Here is a 13,686-nt window from a genome sequence, read left to right as displayed (position 1 = left end):
CTGTTACTTTAGTATCTATATCTTTGCCAATAACAAGGCTCTAGTCTTCCATCCTTTGATCCTTAATCCCTTTCGGATCCCTTGACAAGGGGGTAGGAAAAACTCAGGGAGAACAGGGATTTAAAAAACCAGCTCCTAAATGAACAGAGAAGCTAGTGAACAGAAGCAGCAAACACAGGAGTTTAGAGAAGGAGCATAAAAGCCAGATACACCTAACATACGCTAAACGGAGATCAGCACTCCCCCCCTCCCAAAACAATCAAAAACCCTGAAAGAGTAGAAATAATGCTGACAGAAGTCCAGCAGCAGAGTGGGGGTATCCACTATACTGCACTGATTGCAGCATTTATGATTACCTGCCTTATGGACTGGTGGCATATACGTCTATTCAGAGCAAGCAGCTCATGGCCCTCAGAGACTGAATACGGACTCTTGAGACTAGCATGGCTGAACTGAAAGAGCTAAGGGAGACGGGGAGATACACAGGTGAGAATTTCAGGGACCCAATAAAGCAGTCCCACCCCTAGTCTGACAGCCTCTGTGCTGAGGATGAAAGTCTTGAGGAAGGAGAACATCAAGGTGGAGTGGAGAGAAACAATCCCATCGTTGGGATCCTCCTTCCAGATGATGTCATGTTATCCTCTCACACGGAGGATACATCTCCAAGGACAGGGAACCCGTTATAGGGAGAGGCAGGTAACAGTCATGGGGAATTCAGTTATTAGAAACATAGATGGGTTTGATTTGCACCAGGAGAACTGCAAGGTGAAATGCCTGCCAGGGGCATAGGTTGTGGACCTCTACATAGATATAAGAGCAGCGCTAGGGAGGAGCCAGTGGTCAGGTACCACTGACATAAGGAAGGTAGGAGAGAGGTCCTGGAAACCAAATTTAGTCTGATAGGTAAGAGATTAAAGTCCAAGACCTTCAAGGTACCATTCTCTGAAATGCTTCCAATTCCACATGCAGGGCCAGTTAGACAGGCAGAACTGCAGGGTCTTAATGCGTGGATGAGACAGTGGTGTTCAGAGGAGGGATTTCAGTTTATTAGGAACAGGGGAACCTTTTGGGAAAGGAGAAGCCTACACAGGAAGGATGGGCTCCATCTAAACTAAAATGGAACCAGATTGCTGGCATGTAAAATTAAAAAGGTTACGAAGGAGTTTTCAAACTAAGAGCTGGGGAAAAACCAACAGGTGCAGAGGTGTGGAGCACCCGGTTCGAACAGAAACATACCTTAGGGGAGGATTAATTAAAGGGGATGGTCTATATCTTAATAAAGAGGAGAGAATAGAAGTTGATAAAGAACAGGTGGGAAATGAAGAGAAACAGTCAAAGACACCATCCCTTTCAATTATGTCACATGAAGGCAGACAACTAAACACTGACAAATTTTATAAGTGCTTGTATACAAATGCTAGAAGTCTAAATACTAGGATGGGCGAAACTGAATGCCCAGCTGTAAACAAGGATATTGATATAAGGCGGGGGTGGGCAACTATGGCCCACGGGCTGGATCTGCCCTTTGGGTCTTTGGATCTGGCCCACGGGATTGCCCCCCGTGGTGCCACAGGCCCCGCGCCACTCTCAGAAGCGGCCGGCACCACGTCCCTGGGGCCCTGGGAGGCGCCAGAGGTGTTCGTGCATTGCCCTTGCCTCCAGGCACCGTCCCCCCCTGCAGCTCCTGTTGGCCGGGAAAGGGGAACTGCGGCCAATGGGAGCTTCGGGGGGAGGTACCTGGAGGCGTGGCAAGGGCAGGGTGCAGAGCCCTGTGACCCTACTTCTCCAAGGGGCCGTGCAGGGACGTGGTTCCGGCTGCTTCCCAGAGCGGCGCAGCGTGGGGCCAGGGCAAGCATTCAGGGAGCCTGCCCTGACCCCAGTGTGCGCCACTGCCACCCTGGAGCCGCTTTTGGTAATCGGCTCCGGGCCAGAACCCAAACCCCTCCTGCACCCCGCCCCCCAACTCCCTGCCCTGAGCCCCATGCACCCCAACTCCCTGCCCTGAGCCCCGTCACACTCCGCACCCCTCCTGCACCCCAACCCCCTGCCCTGAGCTTCCTCCTGCACTCTGCACCCCAACCCCCTGCCCTGAGCTCCCTCCCGCAGTCCGCACCCCTGAGCCTCCTCCTGCACTCTGCACCCCTCCTGCACCCCAACCCCCTTCCCTGAGCCCACTCATACACTCCGCACCCCTCCTCTGCCCCAGTCCCTTGCCCTGAGCCCGTTCCTGCACACTGCACCCCCTCCCACAACCCACACTCCCTCCTGCACCCCAGCCCCCTGCCTTGGCCCTGCATACAATTTCCCCACCCAGATGTGGCCCTCAACCCAAAAAGTTTGCCCACCTCTGATATAAGGTATCAAAGAAACTTGGTGGAATGATGATAATCAATGGGACATGGTGATACCAGGGTACAAAACATACGGGAATGACATAGCAGATCATACTGGTGTGGGAGTGGCACTATCCCATGAAATAAAGCATAGAGTCAAATACAGTAAAAATCTAAAATGAATCAAACACTACCATAGAATCTCTGTGGATAACAATTTCATGCTTAAATAATGAGAGTATAGTAGAAATATACTACGGACCATCTGATCGTGATGGCGATTGTGAAATGCTCAGGGAGATTAGAGAGGCTACAAAAAACAGAAAAACCAATAGTAATGGGGGATTTCAACTATCCCCTACTGACTGGATATATGTCACCTCAGGATGGGATGCAAGATAAAAAGATGTGAGATCAAATTTCTAGAAACCGTTAATGACTGCTTCTTGGAACAGCTAGGCCAGGAACCCACAAGGGGAAAGTCTTAAGTGGAGCACAGGATCTGGTCCAAGAGGTGAATATAGCTGAACCGCGCAATAATAGCGACCATAATGAAGTTAAATGTAAACGCTTGTAGAGGGGAAAATACTAAAGAAACCCATCACAGTAGCAAGTAACTTCAAAAAGTGAAATGACACAAAAATAAGGAAGCTAGTTAAACAGAAATTAAAAGGAACAGTCACAAGAACGAAATGCCTACAAGCTGCATGGAAACTATTTAAAAACACCACAATAGAGGCTCAAACTAAATGTATATCCCAAATAAAAAAAAAGTCATCATTGCTAAACAACAAAGTAAAAGAGGCAGTTACAGGCAAAAAGACATCCTTTAAAAATTGGTTTCAGAGTAACAGCCGTGTTAGTCTGTATTCGCAAAAAGAAAAGAAGTACTTGTGGCACTCCTAGAGACTAACCAATTTATTTGAGCATAAGCTTTCGTGACACTTCACTTCATCGGAAGCTCACGAAAGCTTATGCTCAAATAAATTGGTTAGTCTCTAAGGTGCCACAAGTACTCCTTTTCTTTTTTTAAAAATTGGGAGTCAAATCCTACTGAGGAAAATATAAAGGAGCATAAACGCTGTTAAGTCAAGTATAAAAATATAATTAGGCAGGCCAAAAAAACCTTTGAAGAGCAACTAGGATAGACAAAAACTTAACAGCAAAATTTGTTTTAAGTCCATCAGAAGCAGAAAGCCTGCCAAACAATCAGTGGGGCCACCGGATGTTGGAGGTGCTAAGGGAGCACTCAAGGTAAACAAGACTGTTGCAACAAATTCTTTGCACCAAGAAAAGGAGTACTTATGGCACCTTAGAGACTAACCAACTTCTCTGAAACCTGTCATTCTTTGCACTGGTCTTCACTGCAGAGGATGCGAGGGAGATTCCCACACCTAAGCCTTTTTTTTAGGTGATGAATCTGAGGAATTGATCCAGACTGACACATCAGTAGAGGAGGTTTTGGAACTAATTGATCAATTAAACTGTAATAAGTCACCAGGACCAGATGGCATTCACCCAAGAGTTCCAAAGGAACTCAAATATGAAATTTAAGAACTACTAACTCTAGTATGTAACATATGGCTTAAATCAGTCGCTGTACCTGCTGCCTGGTGGTGAGCTAATGTAATGTTGATTTTTAAAAAAAGGCTCCAGAGGCAATCCTGGAAATTACAATGTAGCAAGCCTAACTTCAGTACCATGCAAATTTGTTAAAAGTATGGTAAAGACCAGAATTCTCAGACACATAGATGAACTCACTATGCTGGGAAAGAGTCAATACAGCTTTTGTAAGAGAAATCATGTCTCACCAATCTATTAGAATTCTTTCAGTGGGTCAACAAACACGTTGAGCCACTGTACTTGGACTTTCAGAAAGACTTTGACAAGGTCCCACACCAAAGTAAGCAGCCACGGGATAAGATGAAAGATCTTCTCGTGGATCAGTAACCGTTAAAAGACAGGAAACAAAGGGTAGGAATAAATAGTCAGTTTTAACAGTGGAGAGAGGTAAACAGCAGGGTCCCCAAAGATTTGTACTGCAACCATTGCTGTTCAACATACTCATAAATTATCTGGAAAAGGGGGTAAACAGTGAGGTGACAAATTTTCCAATGATTCAAAATTACTGAAGATGGGTTAAAGTCCAAAGCTGACTGTGAAGTGTTACAAAAGGGATCTCACAAAACTGGGTGACTGGGCAACAAAATGGCAGATAAAATCCAATGCTGATAAGTACAAAGTAATGCACATCAGAAAATATAATCCCAACTACACACACAATGAAGGAGTCTAAATTAGCTGTTACCACTCAAGAAACAGATCTTGGAGTCATCGTGGATAGTACTCCGAAAACATCTGTTCTATATGCAGCAGCAGTTAAAAAAACTAACAGAATGTTAGGAATCATTAGGAAAGGGATAGATAAGGCAAAAAATATTATAATGCAACTACAAAAATCCGTCAGTCATCCACACCTGGAATACTGCATTCAATTCTGGTTCTCCTATCTCAAAAAAGATATATCAGAATTGGAAAAAGTGCAAAGAAGGGAAATAAAAAATGACTAGGGGTATGGAATAGCTTCCATGTAAGGAGAGATTAATAAGACTGGCACTGTTCATTTTAGAAAAGAAATGACTTAAGGGGGATACAGTAGAAGTCTATAAAATCATGAAGGGAGTGGAGAAAGCGAATAGGGAAGTGTTATTTACCCCTGCCCATAATACAAGAACCAGAGGCCACCCACTGAAATCAACATGCAGCAGGTTTAAAACAAAAATAAGGAAGTACTTCTTCACACAATGATCAACCAACCTGTGGAACTCGTTGCCAGGGAGCACAGTGAAGGCCAAGAGCATAACTGGGTTCAAAAAAAGAAGTTCATGGACGATAGGTCCATCAATGGTTATTGGCCAAGATGATCAGGGACTCAACCCTGCAAGCTGCAAGCTCTTAAAACTGCTCACCAGTATGAATGCAGCTCACCTAAACAAACATGCTCTGGGTGTTCCAATACCTTTTACTGGATGACAGGGGATGGATCACTCAATTTAACAGGATTCACCTGTTCTGTTTGCTCCCTCTGAACTATCTAGCACCTGCCACTGTCAGAAGACAGGCTACTGGGTTGAATGGAACATTGGTCTGACCCAGTATGGCCACCCAGTATGTTTTGTTCTTAAACTATATCTGCCTTGGAAGCTATGGAAAGCTATCTTCACCTGTGTGGATCTGAAGTTATTCAGAGAAACATATTGTCTGAAAAATAGCAGAGGAGCAAAAGACCATAGCAAGGGCTATAAATGCAAAGTTAAATGGCACTCTCACCTGTTTGAGTTAAGGAAATTTTGGAATTACACAAGGGTCATTCATTGTACACTACTGCCCTTGAGATGGGTCCATGCTGCAAAATTCAGATCCAGACTCTCTCAAAATATAGAAGATTTCTGTTCTAAAGTTTTGGTTTTGACCCATTCTCTATTTTTACTAAGTATTTGTATTAGAAGCTAATAGAGGCCTCAATCCTGGCTAAGGAGCCAGGTACTGTATACTATTAACATAGTAGCATTAAAGATGTTAGAAGTTCGCAACGTGGCATTTTTTTTTAAATTGGGTACAGTCAGGTCTGTGTCAAGACACAGAAAGCAGTGATAGCATCTTTATGGCACTCCCACCTCCCAGTCCTGTACTGTGGGAGAGCCCTCAACTCCCAGTGAGTTCAGCGGCAGTGACATCTCTAATACTACTATGTTATTTACCAGCATGTGCTAGTAAGGATAAGCAGTCAACAGAGAATTACACTTACTTGGATGCAGAAGGTACCGTGGGAGTAAAGGTAAATAGATAGCCGGAAGTGAACTGCTTGTGGTGTTTACTGCAGACCCATCCCATGCAGACTCTTCTGTAAACTCTTCCTCTGTCCCCCTTTTCAGTTGTTCAACAAAACTGTCCATGTCTTTAAAGTGCGAGGAAAACTTTTACACCTGAAAAAAATTGACACACATGAAATAATGAAGATATGTACCGTTTCTTTAAAGTCTTATAAGAGAGGGGATAGGGAAGCAGAGTAGTTTTATTACAAGAGCATCACTTTACAAATGGGAAACTGAGGCACAGAGACTGGCTTACCCAAATCACACAGGGGGCCCCTGACAGAGCCAGTAGCTAAATCGAGAACTCTTGAGGCCCAGGTCAGTGCCTAATGCCCAAGGCCACCCCAGGGTTGCCAACTCATGGTTTTTTCACTGGCCTTAACTCCCCAGCTCCGGGAGTCACGGGATTCTCCGCTTTCAGCCCAGGGCTGTGCAGAGCCACTGCAGCTAAGCCCACTAAACAGGAGCCAGGGATCCGCCCAAGCCCGGCCCTTTCACCCCTGGCCCCGCAGGGCAAAGGGCCCGAAGCGCCCCACCCTCCCTCCTGGTTGGGCCGCTCCCAACGGACGTTTCCGCACGGCTCCAGGGAGGCGGCCACGGGGGAATTTGCGCAACCGAGTCTATCCGGGGTCTACTCACATGGCCGCGCGCCGTTTCGGCGACATTGCGGTTTAAAAGCGGGTGCCGAGAGGCCGCTCTGAACACGCGCTAACGCGTGACTTTGACCCACGGGGCGGAGCCGCCGAATTGATGCGCACGCGCGGTGTTGGGGCCGGCGGCGGAGTCGGGAGTGGGGAAGCTGCCTGTGACTGACGGAGGGATCGGCGCGTGCGCCTGGGTGTTCGCGCGCGCTGAGAGCCGCGGCCGGTGCGGTGCGTGCGGGCCCCTCCCGCCGCCTCCCTTGTGGCGGCGCCCGCTCCCTCAGTGAATGGGGGAGGGGCCAGTAGGCAGGAGCCGCAGCCGAGCCAGGCTGCGGGGCGGCTCTAGCGGGGGAGGCGCCGGCAGCCCGGGCAGGCTGAAGCTGGGCTCAGCTCAGCCCCGGCCCCAGCCGCGCGGGGCGTGTCCGGTCCTCGCTGGCGTGTCCAGCGCAACCCCGCTGGGCGCGGCCCTCTGACGCGGGACCGGGCTCCCGTGTGACTCCGCGCTGCGGGGCTTGGATGTGATTCGGGGCCTGCTGTGACCGCAGACGCTGGCACTGGGTAACGCAGAGCCAGCCCTGGACTCCTGCCTGAGCCTGGATCTGTTGCCTCGTACAGCGCTAGGGCCGGGGCCCGGCTTGTGAGATAAGGAAAAAGCCCCACTTTTTTACTGCTGACGGTGGGGGAGAGAGGGGACAAGGGTTACAGCAAGGTTATGTGTGGCGTTGTTTGTAGCCATGTCCGTCTCAGGACATGAGAGAGGCAAGGTGGGTGAGGTAACAGCTTTAATTGGACCGGCTGTTGTTGGTGAGAGAGACAAGCTTTCGAGCTACACAGAGCTCCTCTTCAGGTTAGGTGGCTGTTTTCATGTGCTATGATATAACTCTGTAATTTCTGTAAAAAATAGGTATACACCTCCTTTATTTATTAACAGGGAGCTATTCAGTGCAAAGTAGGGTTACTCTGATCACTTAGGTAAGTGATTGTCCTATAAGTATGATTAGATTTAATATAAAACCAAATTAAATGCTAAAAAGCCAAGATACAGTAGCAGCATGTAGTTAAACTGGAGTGTGTACAGTACAGGATAAGGGCTAGTCTACACTGAGAACTTATATTGGCATAGCTAAGTCTGTCAGAGGTCCATACCCCTGTGAGATATAGCTAAGATGACCTAACTTTGTGTAGCCTGTACTAGGTCAACTTATGACTTTGTCCATCAACCTAGCTACCACCTCTCAGGGCGGTGGATTGCCTACGAGGATGGGAGGGATTCTCCTGTTGGTGTTGTAGGTAGTGTCTGTACTAAAGCACTTGTAGCTATGCTGCTGTGACATTGTGTGAATAAGTCTTAAGTGTAGACTTAACTGGACACCGTATTGATGGGAGAGAGCTCTCCCATCAACATAATAAATCCAGCTCAATGAGCAGCAGTAGCTTTGTTGGTGGGAGAGCATCTCCCGGTGACATAGTGCTGTGGAGGTGAGTGCTTATGCTGGCAAAATTTGTTACTCGGGGTGTTTTTTTTCACACTTCTGAATGACAAAAGTTTTGCTTACATAAGTGCTAGTGTAGACATGGCCTAAGTGAGGCCCCAATACTGAAAATGTACATGCACTTAACTTTACACGTGAATAATTTCATTAACTGTGGAAAAAGATGCATTAAGTATATAGAATCATTGGGTTAAAAGGGACTGCAAGGGTCATATAGCTCAGGGGTTCTCAAACAGGGGGTTGGGACCTCTCAGGGGGCTGCGAACTTATTACATGGGGGTCATGAGCTGTCAGTCTCCACCTCAAACCTTGCTTTGCCTCCAGCATTTATAATGGTGTTAAATATATTAAAAAGTGTTTTACATTTATAGTGGGGGGGTGCACTCAGAGGCTTGCTGTCTGAAAGGGGTCAGCAGTACAAAAGTTTGAGAACCACTGATTTAGTCTAACCCCCTTCCAAGATGCAGGATTTGTTGTGTCTAAACCAGCAGTTCTCAAACTGTACGTCGGGACCCCATTTTAATGGGATTGCCAAGGGCTGGAATTAGCCTTGCTGGGGCCCAAGGCTGAAGCCAAAGCCCCACTGCTCGGGGCCAACGCCCAAGGACTTCAACTCTGAGTGTGTGTGTGGTGGGGGGGCTCAGGTTACAGGCTCCCCACCTGAGGCTAAAGCCGTTGGGATTCGGCTTTCCCCCCACCAAGAGCAGTGGGGCTTTGGCGGGGGGAAAGCCGCCTGCTGCCCCAGGTCCCCCTGCCTGGGGCGGCAGGGCTCAGGCGGGCTCAGGCTTCAATTCCCCCTCCTGGGGTTGTAGACTAATTTTTGTTGTCAGAAGCAGGTTGTCATGCAAAGAAGTTTGAGAACCCCTGCTCTAAACCATCCAAGACAGATGGCTATCCAGACACGTTTTGAAAACCTCCAGAGAAGAAGCCTCAACCTCCCTAGGCAGTCTGTTCCATTGTCCTACTGCTCTTACAGTTAGGAAGTTTTTCCTGAGATCTAATCTAAATCTGCTATGCTGTAGTTTGGACCCATTGCTTCTAGTCCTGCACTCTGTGGCAAGAGAGAACAACTTTTCTCCATCTTTTTGTGGCAGCCTTTCATGTACTAAAGACTGTTATGTCCCCCCCTTAATCTCCTCTCTTCCAAACTAAATATACCCAGTTCCTTCAGCCTTTGCTCCTATGTCTTGCATTCTGTCACTTTGCTCATCTTTGTTGCTCGCCTCTGGATCCTTCCTGGTTTCTTCATATCCTTTCTATACATTGGTGACCAAAATTAGACCTCAGCTAGAGTACTGTGTCCAATCAGTGCCAAGCAGAGCGGTACTGTCCCCTCCCCTGACTTGCATGCCTTGTCTGTTAATGCAACCTAATATTGCATTTGCTTTTTTTGCAACAGCATTGCATTGCTGACTCATGTTGTGGTTGTAATACACCACAACTCCCAGATGCTTTTCAGCAGTGATGCTGCAGTGCTAGTTATCCCCCATTTTGTATTTGTTTTTTGCCTAAGTGTAACAACTTATATTTGTCTTTGTTGAATTTCATTTTGTTCTCCAATTTATCAAGATTCCTCTGAATTTTCTAGCTGTATCCTCCAAAGTGTTGACAACCCCCCCACCCCAGCTTTGTGTCATCTGCAAATTTGATCAGTACCTGGATGTAGGAAGATAGCACATAATTAATAAAGATGTTAAACAACACCGGACCCAGAACAGTTCCTTGTGGAACACCACTTGAGACCGCCTTCCAATCTGACGTCATTCCATTAATAGTTACTCTTTGTTTGCGATTATTTAACCAATGATGTATCCACTTAATGGTAGTTCTGCAGAGCCCACATTTCTTCAGCTCACTTATGAGAATGTGATGTAGGACTGTGTCAAAAGCCTTGACAAAGTCCAGGTATATTATGTCCACTGTATCCCTCATCCACCAAACCAGTTACCCTGTCAAGAAGGAAAGCAAAACGGTTTGGCATGATTTGTACTTTGTAATCCATGCTGGCTGCTAGTGATTACCCCTTCACTCTCCAGGTATTTGCAAATTGAATATTTTATACATTGCTCTAGTAGCTTCCCAAGTATTGAAGTCAGACTGACAATAGTTTCCCCAGCTCCTCCTTTTTCAAAGATGGGCACTACATTAGCCCTTCTCCAGTCTTCTGGGACCTCTCTTGTCATCCAAGAGTTTGTAAATATTGCCAGTGATGCCAAGATTTATTCAGCCAATTCTGTTAGTACCCTTGGGTGAATCACATCAGGCTCTGCTGATTGGAATTCTTTCAACTTGTTCAAAAGATCTCTGACGTGTTCTTTACTTATCCCAATCTGCATCCCCTCCCCTTCGTTGTCTCTGATATCTTTGCTAGTCGTCCAGTCGCTTTATTTTTTGTGAGAAGACTGAAGCAAAGTAGGCACTGAGCAGCTCTGCCTTCCTATCATCTTCTGTTACCAGCCCACTGTCTCCATTGAGGAGTGGACCCACACTGTCCCTGATCTTTCTTTTTTGTCTGACATATTTGAAGAACCCCTTCTTGTTGTCTCTAACATTGGTCAGCTATAATTCATTCTTTGCTTAGACTTTCCTGATTTTTGTCCCGACACACTTGCACTAACCCCATATATACTTTCCTTGGTGATGTGCCTCTCCTTCCATTCCCTGTATGTGTCCCTTTTGGTTTTTAGATGGCTTAAAAGCTCCTTGTTCAGCCATGGCCTCCTGTGGCTCTTCTTTCCTTCCCACTGCGTTGGAATAGCTTGATATAGAGTATCTAGTATTACATAAGAATAAATTTCACTCCAGGTGTATTAGATGATAAACAGAATGGTTGACAAAATAGAGATTACAAACTCTTGAGAGAAGATTAGATAAGTTAAAGATTTTAACAAAATTAAGCTTTATTTGAGAGCATTGGGCAGGGGACAGGTCAGGATTTTAATGGGATGGTACAAGTGTGCAGATGGAATGGGCTTCCTTTTAAAAGTGTCTAATCATATTTCAGTAAAAAGCAAATTCTACAAATGTAACATTTTACCTTGAGGAGTCCAGTAGTCCTTTTTAAAGACAGAAATAATAGTTTAAAAAAAGAGGGGGGCAGGGGTGAGCTCGTTTAAAGGCTCGTTCTATTACTAGAGTACAACACTAAAAACTTTCAGAGCTTCATTGTCCATCCCACAGGAAGTGAGTGGGGCTGTTTACTAGACAGTGTTTTGTTAGTGCCTGCAGCTGCAGATTAAATGTGTTTGTCCTTGTTTAGAGGTGAAAGTGGGGAAGGGGCAGTGTGGGGGACAGACAAGGAAGCGGAAAAGGATAAGAATGAGAGTGAAAGGTTTGGTGGGCTTTTGTATGAATGCTGTGGAGGACTGAAATGATGGGGGGCAGGGGGGGACCATGTATGGCTGGAATGGGATGGGGTAGTGCATAGGAGAACGCAGGTAGGGAAAAGGGAGAACAGTTTCTGGATATATGTAGGGGGAAGAACAGGAGTGCAGCAGACTGGAAGTGGGGGAGTTCTCTGAAGTGTGGATAGGTAGTCTATGCAGGGATATAGCAGAGGATGTTGAAGTCAGGGATAGGTTTGTATGCACAGTTTAAGGAAAGAGGGTTAGGTAAGTGTCATTGGATTTGTAGGGATTAGTAATGCATTTGAGGATTGGAAACAGAGGGTCTTTGGTTGTAGGAACAGGTGTGTATATATGGGGACAGGCAGGGAAGCAGAGTTTGGAGGTAAGGGATTGTGACCCTAAGAACTCCTGAATGGCAACTGGTAAAGGGGGTTACAAGAATCTTGTGATTCTGGTGTGTACATCCTGGTTCACCAGAGAATATTGTATAAGGAATCAAAGGAAAACCAGTGTCACCCTGGTTATAAATATTGTTGAAAAATATATGTATTGCTACTATATAAGGAGTGATGTATATGTACTGAAAATGTTCCTACAGTTTGTATCAAGGTGTTACTCCACAGTAGAGGTGAAAAACTGGCTTCCTGCCAGACCAGAGGTGTATGTTTATCTGATATGAATGAGACATTACTCAATTTTCATTTCAATCAGCAGTTTGAGCTAAATGCGGATGAAGAATTGTGAGATTTAACAGAAAGAAGAACAGCAGGGGGAAAAGAGCATAATCTGAGGGTGCACCTCAAAGATTTACTGGACTTTACCTGGGGAACAAGGAAAGCACCCTGTAATCCTGCACCTAGGAAGTAAATGGACAGTATGTTTACCTTTACAAAAACTGGACTCTAGGCAGCCTTGATTGGAAGCGTTGCAAAAAGGGCTGTGTGTGAGATAAGACTCTAGACAGGAGGTTAGCTTATTAAAGGTCCCTAGAAAGCATGTATTGATTTTGTTGTATATGTAAACCCTTCTGTTTCCATTATCCTTAATCACTGCTCACATGAATCTTTGAATCTCTGTTCTTTGTTAATAAACCTATTCTTGTTTTCACTAAAAATTATATCTAAGTATTGTGGTATTGTACAAGGAGCTAAACCAGAGCTGAATCATTCAAGCTAATGTGTATTCTATTCCCTTGGGGCAGCATACTTGGTATTACTCGTAGCGTTCAGCTCCTCATACACTGAACACTCAAAGGAAATGCTTCAAAGGGCTTGGGTACTGGGGTGCCCCCGTTAACCTGCAAGGCAACGTAAGGGCTGGCAAAGCCCAGAGATTGTTAGGGTGCTGACAGGACACCCAGTTAAGCACAAGCAAGTCTCCTTCTCACTGGAGACAGGAGGGTAACAAGGTGACTCTCAGTCCTGGGCACCCTGTGAACAGTTACACTGGTGTGTGGAGGGGACAGTCAGGTGTTAATCCCCACCTTTTGAAAAACTAATAATCTTTTATTTTGAAATGGTGCTAATCTTTTATTGTGAGATTATAGTACAATTTGATCATTTTATAACAAAATGATGTACCACAATGAACTTGAGCTCTTAGAGCTGGACTTTCTCGCTTTCTGTATTTTTGGTTTGTTGCCTGATTAATTTTAACCAATTAATTGATAATTACACATGTGTTTCTTGTGGCCATGTGAAGATTACTACTGTTGTATTTTTTTGTAGATGGTTTTTCTAAGTAAAAGAAAAGTTGAATACAAGATCTCATAAAATGGATGAAGTACTTCGTCTGGTTACCAAGTCTCATTTTGATACTTGTTGATCTGAGTTAACTTGAAATATTGGGCAAAGTCTGAGAATTGAAACAGAAGCAGTGCTGGAAAGCTACTATAACCCATTTGCTAAGCTACACAGCTCTGTTGGGCTGTGTGTTTGTCCAAGTGCTAAAACATTTTTTATCTCAGAAATATTTGACACTGGGCAATGTGCTTGTGT

General features: G+C 45.5%; 1 protein-coding gene across 4 annotated transcripts in view; it reads right to left on the bottom strand.

Annotated features, from left to right (window-relative positions):
- The window catches only part of TAF1A (TATA-box binding protein associated factor, RNA polymerase I subunit A), a 29,434-nt gene extending 22,181 nt beyond the window's left edge, over window positions 1–7,253 (bottom strand). Inside the window, exons 1-2 of one of the 4 annotated variants that reach the window (XM_073338820.1) lie at window positions 6,848–7,253; window positions 6,142–6,319 (exon numbers count right to left, since the gene is read on the bottom strand). In XM_073338820.1, the coding sequence (XP_073194921.1) occupies window positions 6,142–6,289 (148 nt within the window). In that variant the 5' untranslated portion in view covers window positions 6,290–6,319; window positions 6,848–7,253. Of the gene's footprint in view, window positions 1–6,141; window positions 6,320–6,464; window positions 6,619–6,847 lie in introns of those variants that run through there. The other 3 variants (XM_073338818.1, XM_073338819.1, XM_073338821.1) reach the window with 3 other exon arrangements.
- Window positions 7,254–13,686: the final 6,433 nt, after the last annotated feature.

Source organism: Lepidochelys kempii, chromosome 3 (assembly GCF_965140265.1).
Source record: "Lepidochelys kempii isolate rLepKem1 chromosome 3, rLepKem1.hap2, whole genome shotgun sequence".
Classification (NCBI taxonomy): domain Eukaryota; kingdom Metazoa; phylum Chordata; order Testudines; family Cheloniidae; genus Lepidochelys; species Lepidochelys kempii.
This window is presented reverse-complemented; position numbering and strand designations above follow the sequence as displayed.